The 18909-nt window shown below is 55.3% G+C and overlaps 8 protein-coding genes across 8 annotated transcripts in view; 6 read left to right on the top strand and 2 right to left on the bottom strand.

Moving 5' to 3' along the window:
- CHGG_08596 (uncharacterized protein) overlaps positions 1-1248 on the bottom strand; it is a gene marked incomplete at both ends in the record, with an annotated part of 2105 nt that extends 857 nt beyond the window's left edge. The window contains 2 exons of the mRNA XM_001226522.1: positions 218-853; positions 940-1248. Coding sequence (XP_001226523.1) covers positions 218-853; positions 940-1248 — 945 coding nt within the window. The remainder of the gene's footprint in view (positions 1-217; positions 854-939) is intronic.
- A 1194-nt stretch (positions 1249-2442) lies between these two features.
- CHGG_08595 (uncharacterized protein) lies at positions 2443-4862 on the top strand (the record flags this gene model as incomplete). Its single annotated transcript, XM_001226521.1, has 8 exons — positions 2443-2566; positions 2670-2992; positions 3050-3302; positions 3385-3528; positions 3630-3738; positions 3798-3849; positions 3903-4022; positions 4092-4862. 8 exons carry the CDS (start codon positions 2443-2445, stop codon positions 4860-4862), a joined length of 1896 nt encoding a protein of 631 aa, XP_001226522.1.
- Positions 4863-5394: 532 nt separating this feature from the next.
- Positions 5395-7665, bottom strand: CHGG_08594 (uncharacterized protein; the record flags this gene model as incomplete). Its single annotated transcript, XM_001226520.1, has 1 exon — positions 5395-7665. One exon carries the CDS (start codon positions 7663-7665, stop codon positions 5395-5397), a length of 2271 nt encoding a protein of 756 aa, XP_001226521.1.
- A 416-nt stretch (positions 7666-8081) lies between these two features.
- On the top strand, positions 8082-10031 carry CHGG_08593 (uncharacterized protein; the record flags this gene model as incomplete). Its single annotated transcript, XM_001226519.1, has 6 exons — positions 8082-8202; positions 8267-8604; positions 8682-8946; positions 9252-9292; positions 9534-9653; positions 9771-10031. 6 exons carry the CDS (start codon positions 8082-8084, stop codon positions 10029-10031), a joined length of 1146 nt encoding a protein of 381 aa, XP_001226520.1.
- Positions 10032-11878: 1847 nt separating this feature from the next.
- CHGG_08592 (uncharacterized protein) lies at positions 11879-12148 on the top strand (the record flags this gene model as incomplete). The annotated part of the gene is made up of 2 exons (XM_001226518.1): positions 11879-11990; positions 12051-12148. 2 exons carry the CDS (start codon positions 11879-11881, stop codon positions 12146-12148), a joined length of 210 nt encoding a protein of 69 aa, XP_001226519.1.
- A 252-nt stretch (positions 12149-12400) lies between these two features.
- On the top strand, positions 12401-13730 carry CHGG_08591 (uncharacterized protein; the record flags this gene model as incomplete). The annotated part of the gene is made up of 2 exons (XM_001226517.1): positions 12401-13055; positions 13120-13730. The coding sequence occupies 2 exons, from the start codon at positions 12401-12403 to the stop codon at positions 13728-13730; spliced, it is 1266 nt and encodes a 421-aa protein (XP_001226518.1).
- An 816-nt stretch (positions 13731-14546) lies between these two features.
- Positions 14547-15492, top strand: CHGG_08590 (uncharacterized protein; the record flags this gene model as incomplete). Its single annotated transcript, XM_001226516.1, has 3 exons — positions 14547-14985; positions 15049-15290; positions 15355-15492. The coding sequence occupies 3 exons, from the start codon at positions 14547-14549 to the stop codon at positions 15490-15492; spliced, it is 819 nt and encodes a 272-aa protein (XP_001226517.1).
- A 1672-nt stretch (positions 15493-17164) lies between these two features.
- CHGG_08589 (uncharacterized protein) lies at positions 17165-18760 on the top strand (the record flags this gene model as incomplete). Its single annotated transcript, XM_001226515.1, has 1 exon — positions 17165-18760. The coding sequence occupies one exon, from the start codon at positions 17165-17167 to the stop codon at positions 18758-18760; it is 1596 nt and encodes a 531-aa protein (XP_001226516.1).
- Between the last annotated feature and the right edge of the window lie 149 nt (positions 18761-18909).

The following is an 18909-nucleotide window of genomic DNA, read 5'->3' as shown; positions in this document are numbered from 1 at the left end:
TTTTTTTATTTTGCTTAGTAGAGTGTGTTTTTTGTTGTGTTTGTGTTTTTTTGTTTTTGTTTTTTTTTTGTTTTGTTTCTTTTTTATTTTTTGTTTTTTTTTTTTTTTTTTTTTTTTTTTTTTTTTTTTTTTTTTTTTTTTTTTTTTTTTTTTTTTCTTTTTTTTTTTTTTGTTATATGTGGTATGTATATGGGTTGCTTATTCCGACTAGATAGACAAACATTTCGTCGAGCATGTTTTCGTCTTTGGTGGGATCTGAGGGGGCCACGCCGGCCTTCCTGGCTTGGAGTATCTGCCGGCGTAGGACTAGATCCATGGCACACGTATCGGCGGCGTCGTCTTCAAGGCGGGCGACTTCTAAGCTCTTATAGCGTTCGACGGCCGTTTCCATGGCGCGGTGCATCTCGGCTTTGACGACGCGGCGGAACTTGCGGTACCGTGGTGTGTATGTCTCGAGCTTTTGTGCCCACTTGGGCGAGGGAGTGTTACCGTTGCGCGCAATGCTGGTCATGATGTAGGACACCTGTTCCTTGAGAAACGAGCCAATCGACGGGGCTTCGCCGGAGGACGCCTTTCCTGCCATCTGGTCCTCCAGCGTCTTGATATCGTGCTGTATAGTGCCCGGCTCCTCTCCAACGATGACCGCCCAAATGGCGTCCAGAGCCGCGTCCTTGAAGTCGCTGTGGACGTTGAACGCCTGATTTTTGAACTTCGTGGATGATTTCAGGCGCCATAGCTCAATCAGCTCGCATGTAGACTTGTGGATGTTGGGAGCGGCAACCCTTCGCAAGAAGTCCATGCTCATGGTGTCGGCCCACAACCGTTTCTGGGCTTTCAGCGCCGGTGTCGTAAACTGGGAGATCGAGGGCGCGTGGGAACATGGGGCCCGAAGATGTCAAGGGCTGTTTGCCCCTTATCAAACTCCTTGTTACGGCGTACAATGATGTCTTCAATCTCGCGGGGGTCTTCCAGGAGGATAATGGGCTTGCGAAAGCCAGGGAATAGAACTTGGGCGATTGGGGTCCCCAGCTTTTGGGTGGTGACGGTGAAAAGTGCGTCCGAGATTTCGTTGGTCTTTTGGATGATGGGAGCGAAATCCATCATATCGCCCGTGATACGCCTCGCGGATGCCTCATTGTAGGGAATACCCGGATACGGTTTTGGGTAGAGCTTCCGCAAAACTAAAATGAAGCTGACGAGGGCACCACCCAGCAGCAGTCCGAGACGCACTGAAAGTGAATCCAACATGTTGCTGGCGTTCTCTGTTTTTGTTCCGTGTTTCGTCAACGGTCCCCACGTTTAACGGGGGGTTGTTGAAAAGGAAAAGGGTGATCTTCGGGAGAGTACTTTAGGATATCTCACATCAACCGGTGGGAGCACTTCTAGCTTAAAGACGAGGAGCTTTTTATTGACCGCCCAGACCACCGCCAACTGCGCCGCGTTTAACAGCTGACGGATACCCCTGTCAACAAGTTATTGGGGGCTAAACCCGGGATATTGCATCCTCTTCCACCGAACTAAAGTCTTACATTTACACCACAGTTCAAATCTGGTTGGCTCACGAGCCAGTACCAGCGGAGCAACAGGCAGCCGATTTCGCGCCGCAAGACTTTGTGGTCGGATTCGAGAGACCCTTTCGGATTGACGCGTGGTTTTTCTTGGCTTCAACATGGGTCTTGCACTCTCCAGGGGAAAGTTCCCGAGTCTTGTTGGAAATCCAACAGCCAGAGTAGCGATACTTCTGAACAGGGCGCGCAACGCAGTGCAAGCAAGGTCACTGATACGAGGCTTCAATCCGTGATGCAATTGTCTGACAGTCTGATTGATGTAACTGGAAGAAAGGAGATCCTCTGTGCCCTGAGAAACGCTGCATTGGGCCCAGTCTGGTGGGCCCAATAAGCCCCTGTCATTGACCCGCCGTACCGTATCTTCAGCCACCCGTTTTGTGCAACAAGTCTTAGCATTCTCTGGGAACGACCATCTCCCTGGGCTCAACTTGCGTGGGTGCTTGTTGAAACCGTTTTCCTGAAACGCCGCCTATCCAGGAGCTTGACGTTTAAAATTCAAGAAAAGATACCGATGGGCGGAGCATATTGGGCAACAATGAAACAAAGTACCACAGGAACGGTTAGCAGTAGGCCGCACCCCCAAGACCTCTTCCTTTCAAGCCCCTAAGTAGGTAAAAAACGTTCCGGATGCGTCCACCACAAATACACACTAGATAGTGATCCGTTGAGCGCCTTTGAGTTGTCAGGCGCACTACGGCACTTGTTCGATTGGATGCTCCCTTTGTCCAGGTCAGGCTTTTTTGACACACAGCCCAACGTACTACGCGACCAGTGTTTTGGGAGATCCAAAGGTGAAAATAACCCCTCTTACCACAACCCAAGACGAGCCAAAACCCCAAGCCACCGGGCCAGGCCCGGGAGCAACGCCACTATCATGGCATCATTTCCCGAGAGACAAAAGCGTTCCAACTTCCAATTCCGCACATACCGTACCATTGGGTCACAGCTGGTCAATTACCAGTCTCAGGCTTACCTTGACTTCCCCTTCCCGCAGCCAGGTACGCGCCCCCGAATTTCTCGTCGCCCAACACTCGGGGGCATTACGAGGCATCCGCCTGCAACTGCGCTGCAAAGGTCGTTTTTGCTAACAGCTCTGTCTAGGCGTGTATCGCGGGGTTCGAAAAGGGGAGGCACTCTTCCACAGCGAGTATCAGTACCCAGCAAGAGGCCCAGGAGACGTTATCAGGGTGGATCCGCGCCCAGCTGGCCTGTCGGCCGCTCGCCAGCGCCTTCGACGGAAGCTATTACCTCGGCGGCTTCATTGGTCGAAAGATCTTGGCTTTGGAGGCAATGGACTGGCCAGTCTCTTCTTCCTTTCTGACGGCAGTCCCAACAGCCGACGACAGTATTTCGTCGCCAAGTGCAACCTTGGGGGGGGTCAGGACGTCGACGAAACTTTGCGTCACGAAAAGATGACGACCGACGTAAGTCACACCAACAACTTCCCAAAAGCGGTGAAGAACTAACATTCGTCGGTGTAGGAATTCCAGGATGCCATGCATATCATTCAGACGCGCAAGATCCCCCCGGTGCAGAACCCACGCAGTTCCCGCAGGCTGCGGGACCGGGAGGGTCCTCAGGCTTCGCGCAGATGGACTGAGGCTGACCGCGATTTGAGGGGGGCCATGCTTCTCGAGTACTGCCAGCGCGGAAGCCTACACAAGGCCCTTTGCGTCTCGGATGCGAAGAAGATCCACTTTCCCGAGCGAGCACTCTGGCACATGTTCCATTGCCGTACGTCGAGACCCCGGTTGTCTATCCTGTCATGCCGCCACCCCTCGTCTTGCCACTTCTAACCCTTTTATCTCTTGAATAGTCATTCAAGCGCTCATCGCCATGGCCTACCCGCCCCCACGACATGGAGACCTCTATGACGGTCTACTCCCTCCTTTCATGGAAGAGATTCCGCAGGATAGAGAAAAGGCCAGATGGGTACACTTCGACATTGACCCCCACAATGGTAAGAGTGACATGTTGCAAAACAGGCGCCTTCGTCTTTCGTTCTCCCATCGATACAGTCGATGAACCCCGGAAGAAGCTGCTAATCCTTGTGATCAACAGTCCTCGTGCACAAAAGCAAGCCCGGTTCAGATCATCCGCTGATCCCGGCTCTGAAGCTGAGTGATTTCGGACTTGCTCATGAACTAGACGAGCGGAACCTGACAGACAAGTAAGTCAATCCCACCATGGTTTGGTCAACGAATACCAGCTCACCTTTGCGTGTCACAGCAACCACATGCTCACGTTCAGGGGCTGGGCGAAACACTTCTTCTTTACGCCGGTATGCCCTCACATAGCCAACACCGAGGTGACTCACTGATGACTCGGCTACAGGAACAATTCACCGGCGAATGGGACCATATCCCCATCAGCCAGGGGCCGGGAACGACCTATCCGCCGCCCCGGGTTGCCGGCAACTTCTCCTGGAAAACCAACCTTTTCCAGATGGGAGCTGTAAGTCATACTTACGTCCTGGTTATTTACAACACCCGTGGACCACGCCCCTCACTAACACCTCCTTAGGTCATGGCGTGCCTCATTACCCAATGTTACGTCCCGACACCTCCTTGGCCCATGTGGACATTCATCCCCGGGCGTGCTCTAGACCCCGAGTACTACAGCGACTCCCCCGAGGAAGACAATGCCCCTGCCCCTGCCCCCGGCCCCGCCCATTATAACGGCGACGACTACGACGACGAAAACGAAGAACAGATTCCCCCCCACCACGGCCACCAAACCCACTACCCAGCCCCGCCATCCTCCCCCTCCTACGCACCCCCGCCACCCTCCCCCCCTTACGCACCCCCCCTCTACTACGACCACGCCGACCACGGCTACCCCTTCTATCCGCACCCCAACCCCAACCACTACCCGCGGCAAAACCACGACGACCTCCTCCCGGACGGCGCGCCCGTCGGCGGCAGCGGCTACATCCGGGCGTGGTCGTACGGGCAGTACCTGTTCAGCGACGAGGACCGCGGGTCGGACGCGAGCGAGTTCGGCCACGTGTCGGTGCGCCTGCGCGAGCTGGTCGCCTGGTGCATGACTGACGATCCGGCCTATCGGCCGAGTCTGAGGTGGTTGGAGAGGGAGGTGCGCGAAGAGATTATGCGGAGGTATGGCGAGGAGCCGGATGGGGGGTTGGAGGGGGAGAGTACGCGCGAGGTGAGGGAGTGGATTAAGACGTGTTTGGATACGCCGGTGCCGAGGCAGCCAAAGGGGCAGGCTGCGGGGGTTGGCGGGGGCGGTGAGGGTGGTGAAGGGGGTGGTGTGGGTGGGGGTGGGCAGGGTTAGAGTCTGGCATTGTGTTAGGGCTCTCAGCATCAGAGGGCACGATCATCTAGGATAGGTAGGTAGTCACGGTAGTAGAGTGTGATAAAACTTGTTCTTGGTGGCGGCCGGGCGCAACACTTGGAGCCCATTGGAAATGGGTTTGTTGTTCATATTTATCACCTGACATACAGTCAGATGTTCTAGAAGTGGCCCATCTGCTGGCGAGATGGATAATTGAGGCATATCCAGATACAAGCTCTATTTCCGGACCGTAATTATTATTATTATTATTTCCTACACCGATATGCCCTGGGGCGCGCCGGTCCTTCTACTGCTATTTACAAAGGAAACCGTGCCGTATAGGCCGGATAAAAACCTCTGTCTACCACTTTGAGACAACAATCTATGAATCCGTCATACTGCAAAAGAAAGGAGGCCCTTTGCCGGCCTCCGGGCCCTCTAGCCCTCCCCATCCACTGTTTCTAGCTCCAGCCTTCTGGCCAGCCTATACTCCAGTAGCCGGCCAGAGTCCATCAGCCAGCCAAGGACCTTCCTAACAAATCTTCTGCTCCGGGCACCTACTCCCCGTAATACGGTTTGTAGGTCCCGATGTGACCGAATCTCTCTGCCGTCCCACGGCCTTTGTAACGGCGGGTCGGGGCACCAAACCACCAAGTGCTCCACTGTCTCCCTGCCCCTCCCGCACTCGCAATAGGGGGGTACGGACCTCCGGGACTTTCACCCTGAACAGGTAGTCCCGGAGGCCTATATCCCCGATACGGGCCTGGGAAAGGAGGGAGCTCTGCGCCTTTGTAAGACCTTCGTGTCTCATCAGAGCTTTGTCGGTAAATAAGAGGGCTGGGGGGTCTTCGTCGGCTATCCTCCTGTTTAATACCCTCTGTCGAGTAGTACTTTGTTGACTAGCTCTCTGTTGTTCCCACCGGGCCTGCCAGGCCAGTTCGACCACCTCCTTGGTATTCGACCCCCTATCCTTCCCCCCAATCTTCCATTTGTAGTTAACCCACTGGGCCACTACACTAGCGGCTAGTTCAGTGGGCGTGGGACTCTGCGGGCCCTGACGGGGCCTCCGGCCTCGGGTTTTCCTCCTCTTGTTGAACCTTCGGTAGACCTTATTGCAGGCCTCAGTAATTAGATGCCCCGTGGTTATTCTCTCAGCCTCCGGCCCAGCCCCTGACTGTAGGGCCTGCTTCTGTAGCCGGCCTTCGAAGTCGGCCAGCCGCTTGTTGAGATATAGGTCTAGCGGTGGCACCCAGGCCTCTGTTTCTAAGCACCGAATAGGAGCTGACTTGTATGCCCCTACTACTATTCGAAGGCTCCTGTTCTGAGCTTTTGACAAGACCTTTGCAGGCCCCTTCGGCCCTGTAGCTCTTGGAGCTGTTGGTTGGTGGAAGCTGGGGGCTCCGTAAGCTATGGCACTGCGGATGCACTTTACGTAGACCTCCCGAGCCCTGGATAGGCTCGGGCCCCACGTCTTTGCTGCAATCCTCGATAAGGCGAAATCTTGGGTTTTGAGTTTCCGTTCCACAGCTTGTTGGTGCGCCCTCCATGACAGCTTCCAGTCCAGCCAGACTCCTAGAAACCGAGCCGATTCCACTGGCTTAACTGTGCTGTAGCCACTGGCCCCTGGGTGGGCCAGGGCCACCGGGTTCTCCCACTGTCTCCGACCTTTGTTGAAGTGAATTAATTCGCACTTTTGAGGTGCGAACGCCATCCCCCGGGTACCAGCCCACTGCAAGCAGGTCTTCCAAGCTTTTTCCAGTTGCTGTGTATTGGCCTCTGGGTTCTTTCCAAAGGCCAGTAGGTTTGTGTCGTCTGCGAACCCTACTATGCTAACCAGTGGATGGGCTGTTTTCAGGGCCTGATATAGGGAGGCAATGTAGAGGATAAATAGGATCGGGGATAGTGGTGAGCCCTGGGGGACTCCCGCTATGACTGGGATGTCCTCTGTTTTCTGGCCGTCGAAGTGGAGGATCGCAACTCTGTTACTTAACCACGCCTTCACCCACAGAACCACCCACTGTGGGTAACCCTGTAGCCGAAGAGTGGCTAGTAGCCGGGTATGGTTGACGGTGTCGAATGCCCCTGAGATATCCAACTGTAGAAGGGAGGCGGTTGCTTTCTGCCGCCAGGCCTCCTGGACTTGGGCTACGACTAGCCGAATCGCTACCTCTGTTGACCTGTGCTCTCGGTTTCCCATCTGCTCCGCTGGTAGTAGGCCGTAGGCCTCTGCAGCACTAGTAATCCTCTTTGCTACCAGTGCTTCTATGACCTTCCCAACTGTAGGTAGAAGGGCTATAGGCCTGTAGCCTCCTGGAGTTCGGTAGGTACTCGGCTCTTTTCCGGGCTTTTGTAGGACAACTGTTTTGGCTCTCTTGAATATTTCTGGAAACCATCCGATCCGGAAACACGCCTCCGTGAGAACCGCTAGCACCTTGAACAGTGGGCGCCCACAGGCCTTAAGAAGGCCTATAGGTAAGTGGTCCTCGCCTGGAGCCTTCCAAGGACTAATCTTCGAAAGGACTGCCCTAACATCACCCACTGTAACCTTTTCCTCTATATTGAACTTCGGAACCCACTGTTCTATCAGGTCCGGGTCCTCTATATCAGAAAGGTCAGCTTCTGGGTTAGGGTAGAACCGGCGTGCTAAGGCCTCCGCCTTCTCCTCGTGGGTGGAGAGGTCCTGGCCTCCGGGGGGCCCTGTGAGAGCGGGTAGTTTCGGGGGATCTGGGGGGGCGAAGCTTCTGCAACGGGCCCAGCGTTCTAGGCTCCATAGCAGGTCGGGTTTGTGGGTGGCTTTCTGCATTGTTGTCCTCACCGTAATTAACCACAACAGTCGTGCCCTTTTGATCCAGCGTTACTAGACGGGGTGGCTGGATCTTCAAGAATGGACAAGGTGCATAAACACAGTAGACGGGAACGAGACAAAGGTTGAAGGCAGGACCATGGGTTGTTCACATGAATCGCCACAAGCTTTTTCTTTGTGGAAATCAGGGGCGTATTGGGCGGCGGGGCTTCCGCTTGCGTAAAGACAGGCGTGACCTGCTTTTGGGCCCTCCCGTGTCGTAAATGTGCATTGTCTCTCTCACGTCACAGTCTTTAACATTCTGGATGGCTTCCCATCATATGGACGTCGATTTGTGAGACAGTTCCTCCCGCAGGTCTACTCAACGATTTCCTCACCCTCCACCCAAACAACGCCACCATTACTGTCTGCACGCCATGGATGACTTCAAGAGAAGGCAGCGGGAATCCAACTACAAGTTCCATGTTTTTCGCACAACAGGGAACGATCCGGACTTAAAATCGGCGGCCTGTCTACACTACCCGTATCCAGACCCATGTGTGTACCCAATCCCTACCTAACCAATAGCTAATGGGCCCTTAACTGATGTATTCACAATAAGATCCACATCCATGGAACAGAGCATACGAGGGTATCAAGCGCGGCAACCTGCGGTCGCGCTTTGCCCGTTACACGTCCCTCGATAGGGATACGAAAGATCGCCGTAGGATGCAGAAGCCAACTATCGCCGCTGCTCGGCGGCGCTTGAGAACCCAACTCCTATCCCGGCGACTCCATTGGTCTAGAGACCTAGGTTGGGGAGGGTTTGGATTGGCCTCCTTGTTTCACTACAAGAGCGACTGCCCTCCTCATGAAAAAAAGTACCTTGTCGCCAAGTGCAACCTTGCGAGCAGAAGAAACGCGGACGATATGCTTATGACCGAGAAACATACGACTGATGTAAGTTTCAGCTCTTCTTTTCACCGAACGATGTTATGTACCCCTCCTTGGGTCATCTCTGACTCGAATACCCGCAGCGATTCAAACATGCTATGCACATCGTTCAGCTTGCGGAGCCCCCGGCGGTGGTAGAAACGCGGCGGTCCAACCGCGTCCGAAAACGTCGGGGGCTCCCAGTGTTGGGCGATGGCGGATCGGGATGGGCACCCAACGAGCTTGATATCGAGAACATCATGCTCCTCGAGTATTTTCCGCGGGGGAGTTTATACAAGGCCATTTGCACAGCCGTTAGCAAAGACGTCGAGTTCCCCAACCGCGTGCTATGGCAGATGTTTCATTGTCGTAAGTCAAGCCAACGTTTCGGGGTTCAGGCCCTGTGTCGCTGTGTTGAACCATGCAACGTACTAACATGCATGTTCTCCCAGTCATCAAAGCCTGTATCGCCATGGCATATCCACCTAAAAGCTACGGGCATGCCTACAAGGGTCGGCAGCCGCCTTTCAGTGAACGAGCTCCCGACGATAGATATGAAGAAAAGGACAGATTCATCCACTGGGACATTGACCCACAGAACAGTCCGTCCCGCCATGAGATATCATTGCCACTCCTAACATGAAGCAACGCTGCTAATCAACTGGTACGAATAGTTTTGGTGGGCGGGAACGAGCCTGGCTCAGGCCACCCCCTGGTTCCGTCGTTGAAATTGGCCGACTTTGGGGTCGCGACGTTGCTCACAGGGGAGGACCTCTTTCGCAGGTAAATAAGGTATCCTAGCGTTCTCGGTCAGAGGCATGACTAACAGCGGGGTCACTTTAGTGACTATATGTTAGGCCTTCGAGATAGCGCCAAAAGGAGCTATTGCACGCCGGTACATAGCCATCTCAAGACCACCTGGAGAGCGAGTCTAACACCGTCTTTCACTACCACAGGAGCAATTCACCCAGGAATGGGACTACGTTCCATATGACCGGACACCATGGATGATGGAGGAGCTGCCCCGAGTAGCCGGGAACTACAGCTGGAAGACCAACCTCTTCCAAATGGGTTTGGTAAGTACCATCAGTCAACAAACACCTCACCACCCCATCGGTCCCCCCATGCTCCACCCACCCCCAATCACCAACCACCCCACCCTCCAACCTCAACTAACCCCCTCCCCCAAACAGGTCATGCTCTCCCTCATAACCAAGCACTCCCCCGCGAGGCCCCCCCTCCCCCAACGCATCTACATCCCGCCCTTCAACCCCTTCGATCCGGACCAGCACGACGACGACGACCTACACCGCCCCGTCCCACCACCCAACACAGGCGACGCACCAAATCCCCCCTCACCCACCTCCGCCCCCCACCTCTTCAACGACCCGGCCGCCTACCTCGAAGCGGACGGAGCCCGCCTCGACAACACCCTCTTCGGCCCATGCGCGTAACAACACCACCCGAGCCGGACCAACACCAACCCGCACGATGAGGCCGACCGCGTGGGGCGGGATGGGATCCGGGTGTGGTCGTACGGCGAGTATGTGTGGGATGAGAGTGATGAAGCGGGGGAGATGGGGCCCGCTGGCAAGGGTATGACCATGTGGATCGGGGGTTGAGGCGGTTGGTGGCGCAGTGTTTGTCCGCGGATCCGTTTTATCGGCCGAGGATGAGGTGTTTGAGTCGGGTGGTGGGGGAGGATGTGAAGAGGAGGTGGGGGGGTGGGTGTGGTGAGGAGGGGGAGGATGGGGGATGGGGGAGGTGTGGAGTGAGGAGATGATGGAGGAGGATACGGATGAGGGGGTGAGGGAGTGGGTGAGGGAGGTGTTTGAGCGGCCGATTGCGCCCGAGGGGGAGAAGGACGTCGGTGAGGGGGAGGTGTAGGAACATATGGGGGATGTCGCGGTGGATTGTTCATCTTCTTGTAGGTGCATGGAAGTGGAGGGAGGGGGGTTCCGGCTTGTTGCCGTGAGACGGAGCATCAGGGGCACGCCAACAACCGCAGTCTTGGTTGCTACCTTGGTCAGAGAGGTGTACGAATGAATGCTTTTAGATTTGATTCCCTCGGGCTTGACTAGAGCTGCATGCTCCCCACTAAATTCAGGTCTTGTCCAACATCCATCCCGGAGTGACAGAGACGGAGGACCTTATGTTAGATGCTTGTTGATGTCGTGATGCAAGTACTTCGTTGCTTCCTGAAACCCATACTATTAATATGGCTAGGACTGTTAGGAAATGTAGAGTAATGAACTCAAGGCTTGGAAAACCAAGTTAGCACAACAAGTCAGCACAACAAGTCTGCACAACGAAGATCAGGTATTTTGCAATCTAGATATCACCCGTAGCATACATTCCCTACTGTGAGAACCCATTAAGAATTTCACCGGGATAATATAACTTGTCTTTCGAAACGAAACCCTCCAAGATCCCGAATACTACCTTACTTACTGCGATGCACTCGGGACCCTAGTCTCTGGCCAAATGAGCAGCGAAAATAAAAGAACGCCATAAAGTAAACCGCAAACCTCGGGCCCCTTCTGTGGTCATAGTTTACCAACTAAGTTGCAATAGCAACGGTTCAGTCCCTCTTCGCCGTCTTAACGGTCTTCCACGTCATAAACATAGCCTGGCCTCCTGGTCAAGTCGTCGAGGGAGTGGACATGAGTGAGTTCGCCAAACATGTTCTATTTTTGTTTGACTGTCAACAGCCGCCGTATCATTGCACTCCACGACAATCTATTTCTCGGCGAAATATGCACTTTTGGAGGGGCGTATAAGCCATCGTGCGTTGTCACGTCAGAGGTGAAGGACTGTGAATCTGGTACCGACCTGATGCCAAAACGGCATGGTGCGGCTGAGTGTGCTGAACGACTGCTTGGTCATGTCGGCCACGTGCACCTCAGGGGGTACCGGAGGTTAGAACCGGGGGAATCATGCGGAGAGCGGCTCCCCGCATTTAGTTGCATTGCAGAGACGCATTCTGGATGACTTCCCGGTACTCGGTATCTCCAACGGCATCTCCAACGGCATCTCCTGCGTGGCTCAACCGGCCGCTCTTGGCGATCAGCCGGCTGTGGGTGCGCCTGGGACCCGGCTGACCCGCTGGACTTTAGTTATGTATAAGGACTTCGGCCTGGAAGCGAGGGCCCATCGAGAGTGGCATTCCAGGCGATTATCGCCGAAAGAGAGACCGGCTCCACCAAGCTAATTGGTGCGCCTAACGCGAACCAGCATTGGGGCCCAGTTGTGGAGCGTGTCAGTTGCGTCGACGAGAGTTTGTGAGACAGCTCCAGCAGCCATGGCACCAGACGAGAGCGGTAAAGGGTTCTGCGGCTCCGTCCGTTCCCATGCCGCATCAGGGTGCGGGAGCTTCCTCCGCGTCGGAACATCGGCGAGCAATCCGTTAGCGGGTAGACCAAGAAGCTAACTAACGTGAGTTTACAGCGATCTCAATACCTCGTCAACGACAGGCGCTGCGAGCCAGAGTGCCAAGTGGCGCCGTGGAGTTGGCGCCCAGACCGCGTTGGAGACCAAGTCAACGGCAAGGCAACGGTTTCCCTGTCGATGAACCTTCGGGAACGCCGGGAGGTAGTCCGTCGTGGCTCCGAAAGAATGACTAAAAGGGAACGGACGCTACATTCGGTGCACATAGTCGTACCAAGACAGACTGGAGGTAGTATACGGACACAATAGCACGAATAATGCCGGTCCCCACATAGGTACTCATAGATGCCATGGCTGAAATAGTTGAAATACCCCCCGATTGCAGAGAGCTTTGCAGATGTTTACCAGCCGATAATCATCAGCAGTCCGAGTCAAGATGCGTTCCTTTACTCTCCTCGCCGGCCTCCTCGCCACCGCCTCGGCTCTTCCCGCCATTGAGCCGCGGCAGTCTGGCAACCCCTTCTCCGGCCGCACCCTGCTCGTCAACCCAAGCTACAGCGAGTCTCTCGAGCAAACCCGCCAAGCCTTGGCGAACGCTGGAGATCAGACGAGCGCCGGCAAGGTGAAGTTCGTTCAGGACAAGGTCGGTACCTTCGTCTGGATCTCGAACATTGCCCTCCTGGCCGATATCGATAAGGCCATTACCAATGCCCGTGCCGCCAAGGCGAAGGGCGAGAACCCCGTTATCGGTCTTGTTCTGTACAACATCCCCGACCGTGACTGCAGTGCCGGCGAGTCTTCCGGTGAGCTGAGCTTCGCCCAGAATGGCCTCGCTCGGTACAAGAGCGAGTACGTGACGCCGTTCGCCCAGAAGCTCAAGGCCGCTTCGGATCTTCAGTTTGCCGTCGTTCTCGAGCCCGATGCCATGGGCAACATGGTCACTGGCACCACTGCCTTCTGCCAAAACGCCCGTGGTCCCCAACAGGACGGTATTGCCTACGCTATCCAGCAGCTCCAGGCCAGCAACGTCGCCCTCTACCTCGACGTGGCCAATGGCGGCTGGCTTGGCTGGCCGGACAACCTCGAACTGAGTAAGTCTCATTCTTCCGTGCTAGTGCGGAACCTGAAACACTAACCTAACCACCACCCTCACAGCCGCTGACGTGGTCGCGACCATCCTCCAAAAGGCCGGCGGCAACAACCGCATCCGCGGCTACGCGAGCAACGTGTCCAACTACAACCCCTACAAATCCGCCAACCCGCCCGCCTACACCGAAGGCAGCCCGTCGCCCGACGAATCGCGCTACGCCGACAACCTCGCCGCCGCCTTTGGGCAGCGCGGCCTCCCGACCAAGTTCATCATCGACCAGGGCCGGGTGGCGCTCGACGGCGCGCGCAAGGAGTGGGGCGAGTGGTGCAACGTGTACCCCTCCGGCTTCGGCCAGCCCTTCACTACCAACACGGGCAACAACAACGTCGACGCCATCGTGTGGATCAAGCCCGGCGGCGAGTCCGACGGCCAGTGCGGCATGCCGGGCGCCCCGCGCGCCGGCGCCTGGTTTGATGCGTTTGCGCAGCAGCTCGCGAAGAATGCGCACCCGGATATCACGGCTGGTGGTGGTAACAATGGTGGTGGTGGGAACCCGGGGGGCGGTAACTGCGCGGCGAGGTGGGCGCAGTGTGGTGGGCAGGGGTTCACCGGCCCGACTTGCTGCTCGGAGGGCACTTGCACGGTGTCGAACCAGTGGTACTCGCAGTGCTTGTAAGGCGGTGGGGTATTGGTGCCGCGTCGACTCCGAATTCAACGAGGGCGACTGGAGATACGCGCCGACGGATGACGCGAAGATTTTGTCGGCTGAAAGAGCAAGGACTGTCTTGGGACCGCAATTGCTGCATGCGAGCATTCCCGGGATGGATTGTCGGAGTCACGGAGATGGGGTATCAGATGAATCTCAAGACCAGTCCCGGCAATTGGGTGATCACTCTTCGACAGCCTCACCTGTCGTTAAAGAGGGCGTCGTGGAAGAGTGGGAGGTGAAGATATGTGACCACAGGGCGGGGGATAACGGCGACCTAGAACTGCTTGTGGGATGGAAAGAGGGAGAGGAGACATGAGGGGCTTGCGGCAACGAGGCGGAGACGGAGATACTTGATGAGTATGGGCACCTTCATAGCCGGGTTCAATGTATATATTGCCATTATTTCTTGAAATATTACCTCGGTGACTTATCTCGTCATCTACGTGTTTTCAGACCGAAGGAGACGCGTAACGAGGAATCCCGTGTTTTCTCGTAGATATGGTCGTACCTATTTAACCTTCAATGGAGAGAGAGTCGTTTATGAAGGTGCACTCTGTTACACCACATGGCGGGCCTGTAAAACGGGCCGTTTGGTACGGCTATCCGAGCGGGGCAGTTCAGATGGCCACCTCTGTTCTCGATTGCTCTTGCAACTTTCACTGAACTTTTGGCCTCGAACCAGTCTCAACATTTCCAAATCTGGACTCCCCATAGTCCGAGCTTGCACGCAGTATCATATCCTCAAAACCTCACCACACTATTCCAGACACCACGGCAGGCAACATGGGTCGACCTGGCGCGATGCTCGTCCAGTCCCAGCCCACGCCTGGCGGCATTACCGAAGGCAACCTCGCGGAATGGTACTTCAACAAGCACATTCCCGAAGTTCTCAGTACCGGTGGCGTGCGCGGTGTCTTATTCTGTCACGTTGACCGTAAATCATCCAAGCACTATGTTGGAGAGCCCGTGCCGAAACAGTTTCTGGCTGTGTATCTGCTTCACGACTTAGATTGGCTGCATGAAGAGGATTGCGGACTGTGGAAGTTGTCGTTAGTGCTGGCCTCTGATGATCAGGCGCTAGAAGAACAACACAGAGGCAGGAGTGTCTTTGAGGTTGCTGAATTCACGACGTACTTTTGGGAGGTTGTCGATTCCACAACGCACCAGGGGATGGCAACCCAGCTCCCCGCCACCACTCCTGACAATGTCAAGGCTGCTGATGGTGAGTGTTGGTCCTGATCTCATAACCTGGGTTGTCTTGGGACGACGCTGACTGGCAGCTCAGAACCGCCCAAGCGCCTCGTGCTCTCGTACTTGGACAACCCTCCCCGCGATCATTCTTTCGCTGAGACTCGGTCAAAGCTCTCAGACTCCAACTGGATATCGGCGCCGGGCCTGAGGCCAAGACAACCAGCGGTCATGTCAACGTTGTTCAAGGTTGACGAGACACGCCCTGGCCCGCCTGGCAGCAAGAGTAAGGAGGGCGATGTACCGGCGGCACTTCCAGAGAAACAATATTTGCATTTGGTAAGTGAGGTTCGGCGTCCTGTCTCGAATGTACAACTGCCATCTCACACGGCCATCTCCACAGTGTCAACTTTCCCGCCACGGCCCAGACGACATCCCATTTATCCAGTCCGACCTCCAACCCGACCGCTGCTCGTCCAGGGTTGAATACAGGGTGATGGTCGAATATGGTGACACAAAAGGCTTCACAGTCCAACCATAAAATCCCGAATCAACATCAATCGACCATGGTGGGCGCCCGTTATGCCTTGGTCTCCTTCTTCGACCTCAACATCCACCAGCCAGCGAGCAAAACGCCAGCCCCTGTGACCGTCCCAGCTTTCCTGTGGCTATGTCAGTCATGCCATAAGTGAAATAGAAATTGGGTCTGGTGTTGGTGTTGGCTACCAGTTCACAGGATTCCGTTGGGGTCCCGGTGGTTCTGAACCGCCCACTCCCCCGAGCTCCTCTTTATCCGTGTTGACAAAACGCACGTTCTTTGCTGGCAGTACTGCCAATGGAAGTCGTTTTGAGGAGTGTCGAAGAGGAGAGAGTGTTGTTAGTGTCGTAACTGTTCTGGGTCTCAGCATGATGTTTGTTTGAACTTGTTGGGTTGGTCTTTTTAACATTTGGTAATTTAGATGATCAGTTCCGGACCGTTTTTCTTTTCTTTTGTTTATGTCCCATTTTCGGGAATTCTTTTCCATCATAATCCAAGATTGCCCGGTTCCTGGCGGATCATGGCGACAATGACGACATCACAACCAATCCAGGGCGATCCCGAAACCGTCTCGAGCAATCCCTCCTCGTCGGGTTTCCAATAAGCGAGAGACGGACAGATGACGTCACCTTTATTGATAACCTTCCCGAGTATCGCGCCATGTTAAACACCATGCGCCTTAATCCGAGGGCCTACCGCACCCTTGGACATGAGTGTTGGGAGGCGCGGGTTATGAACAAGGCCTGGAGGCATACCGTGCTCTCCTCATGAGAGGTCCAGGAACCTCAGGCGCAGCTGCAGGTCTGCTCTCTTCACTCCTGCCCTCAGGTGAATCTTCCCCGCCCTTTTCCGGTCTCACCCGATCTGAGAAAGGAAAGGAGAGCTCATGCACCATACACTGAGTTCTCGAAATTCGGTCAAAGTCGGGGTTGTGATTGGCGCATATCAGTTTGGAGGCAGTCGAGTTGCATGACCGCGGCCCAATTGCGGTTGAGGTGAGCAAGCCGTGCTGCATGGAAACTGCACATCGGCATCCATGTTGCAGCAGAAGAGGCGTTCAGAGGTGCTCGTCTCCGCTGAGGGCTTTAACCAATCGGGAATTTGGTCGCCGATTGGATGGTGTTGCCTTTCAAAGATGGCGAGGATGAATCCATCTAGTTAATTACCCTCTCATATTTACTCTAACTACGTCCAGACTGCCCACAAGGACATTGCGGGGGGGGCGAAAATGAAGACGATACCGAGGACGGCGAGGACGGGGACGGGTAAGGTACCTCCCAAAAAGCGAACAAAGAGACGCGCCGGTCAACCCTCGGTCGTGGTATCGTGACGATATTATGCTGGGATAGGCAGTATGCAGGCAGTATCTGTGTCAGGAGCCGTACTCTCCTTCAGTCATTTACACGTAGACAGTTCAGGTCTCTTTTGTTCTTCATTCGAACAACCAAGTCATGCCCCCCACGCCATCCACGATGTACCACTGTTACACCCAGAATGGGAGCCCACCTCACCGCTTCCAGATTTGGTAGGTCTATACATGCAGGTACCTGAACGTTCGAATTCCGAAACGGATCTGGATTTTAATTACCCGGCTCCTTTATTGAGTTCTTCCCTCTACATAGAACCCAGCCCAGTTTAATCTTCCATCACACCACACCTATCCGCCAGTATCGCGATGGCGTCCCAACACATTCTAGCCACGCCGCCGTCGAAAGACGCCATCCTCAATTCCCTCCTCGAAATCGTCCGCGTTTACAATGCGCACCCACCGCCCGGACGCGACGCCATCGTCTTTGGCGCGTGCGAACTCAACGCGGAAATGCCTCTGCTTCTCAACCCACGTAGCTCGCGCCTCGCGTGCAGGGAGCCGCCTTCCGAATTCGAGGCCGTCAACGCCCATTTTTCAGCCCAAGTGCATGCTTTTTTCGACGCATTGCACGACCTCGAGGATACGGCAGACAAACCATCCTCTGACAACCTAGATCTCTGTCGTCCTGACGAAACCCTTCGGCCCGTCATCCGTATTTTCAACCAGTCCTTCGATATCTACCCCCGCTGCTACCACCGTCACTTCCACACCCGCCGCCTCACCATCCAGAACCCGGAGCGTCTACCCCTCCTCAACCGGGTCACCTCCCTGCGTATCCTCCCCTACCGGGCCAACAACTCGGACCCGGCCCACAGGCGACCTATCTCACTGCGTACGCCGCTCGACCTTGCTACCCGCCTCCCCCAGCTTCGCGAGCTAGACTGTCCCTGGCTAGGGGAGCGCCTTCCCATCGCCTTTAAATCCGAGGCACTGCGCATTATTTTCCGTATCTGGGCAGGTCCCTGGCGCGACGACCGCGCCGAGTTTGGTCGAGCTGTGCGCGCGGCTTTACCCTTGTTGTCGCCCTACCTCACTAAGGCCCGTCTTTGGTTCTGGAAGCCGAATGCGTATGGGGATGGAATGGATCAAGCGGCGCAGATGCCCGATCTTGTTGGCTCGTCCCTGTCGTCCTCAGCCGACGAGTCTGATGGTCTGGACCCTGTGTCTCTAGGTCTACGGGACCTGGGAAGTCGCCTGCAGGAACTGGACATCTGCGCGTTTATCACCCCGGAACTTTTCCCCGCTGGCGACGGTCTGTCATGGTCACACATGCGGCACCTCAAAGTAGAATTCCACCCTTGCGCGCCCAACGGCCGCTGGTACTTTTCCGGCCCCAGAGGCGAGAATCCCTACACAACAGGTTTCGCCATTACGGGAGAGCAGCACTACCCGCCTGGGCAGGAAGACGACGACGAAACGCACCAGTTGCTGTCCGACGAGGAGGATGAGTACTGGGGCGACGAGGGTATATACAATACCCGCCAGCCCGATATGTTCCGTATACGCCCTATCGCGGAGCATATCAAGCCTTTGCTCTTGGCGTTTGCCTTGTCTCTACAACGGCAAAAGATGCCCTCTCTTCAGGAAGCCGAGCTGTTTACGTGGCTTACGTGGCGGCCCTCGATGGAGCGGTGGGAAGAGTATGAAGGGAGTGATGAGGTACCGCCAACTTCGGATGAGGAAGATACCGTGATGTTTCGATGGGGGGTGAGATACGAGGCGCCTGCCGTTGGTGGGGATGAGAAAGGAAAGGTGACGTGGCAGGTTGGTGAGGACTGGAGGCCGGATGACGAAATCATCCAGGCATTTGGGGATCTCGTGGGTGGCGGCGGGGAGAATATGGAGTGGAAAGGGTTTGAGTTCCTGGAGAGGAGGAACCAGAATTCGAGTGTCTATGTGTGATGAGAAGACTTTTACAGATGGGCAGGCAGGTCTCTAGAAAAGACACGATTTCAGCTCACAGCTGCCACGACCACGAAAGAGACATTCTTCTTGTGGTTCATCGAACTTTGAAACCCTGAGTAAATACGAGTCAAACTAGCTAGGTAGGT

The sequence above is a fragment of the Chaetomium globosum genome, genomic scaffold (genome assembly GCF_000143365.1).
Source record: "Chaetomium globosum CBS 148.51 scaffold_6 genomic scaffold, whole genome shotgun sequence".
Classification (NCBI taxonomy): Eukaryota; Fungi; Ascomycota; class Sordariomycetes; order Sordariales; family Chaetomiaceae; genus Chaetomium; species Chaetomium globosum.
Note: the sequence above shows the minus strand (reverse complement) of the source record. Positions and strands in the feature narration are given on the sequence as shown.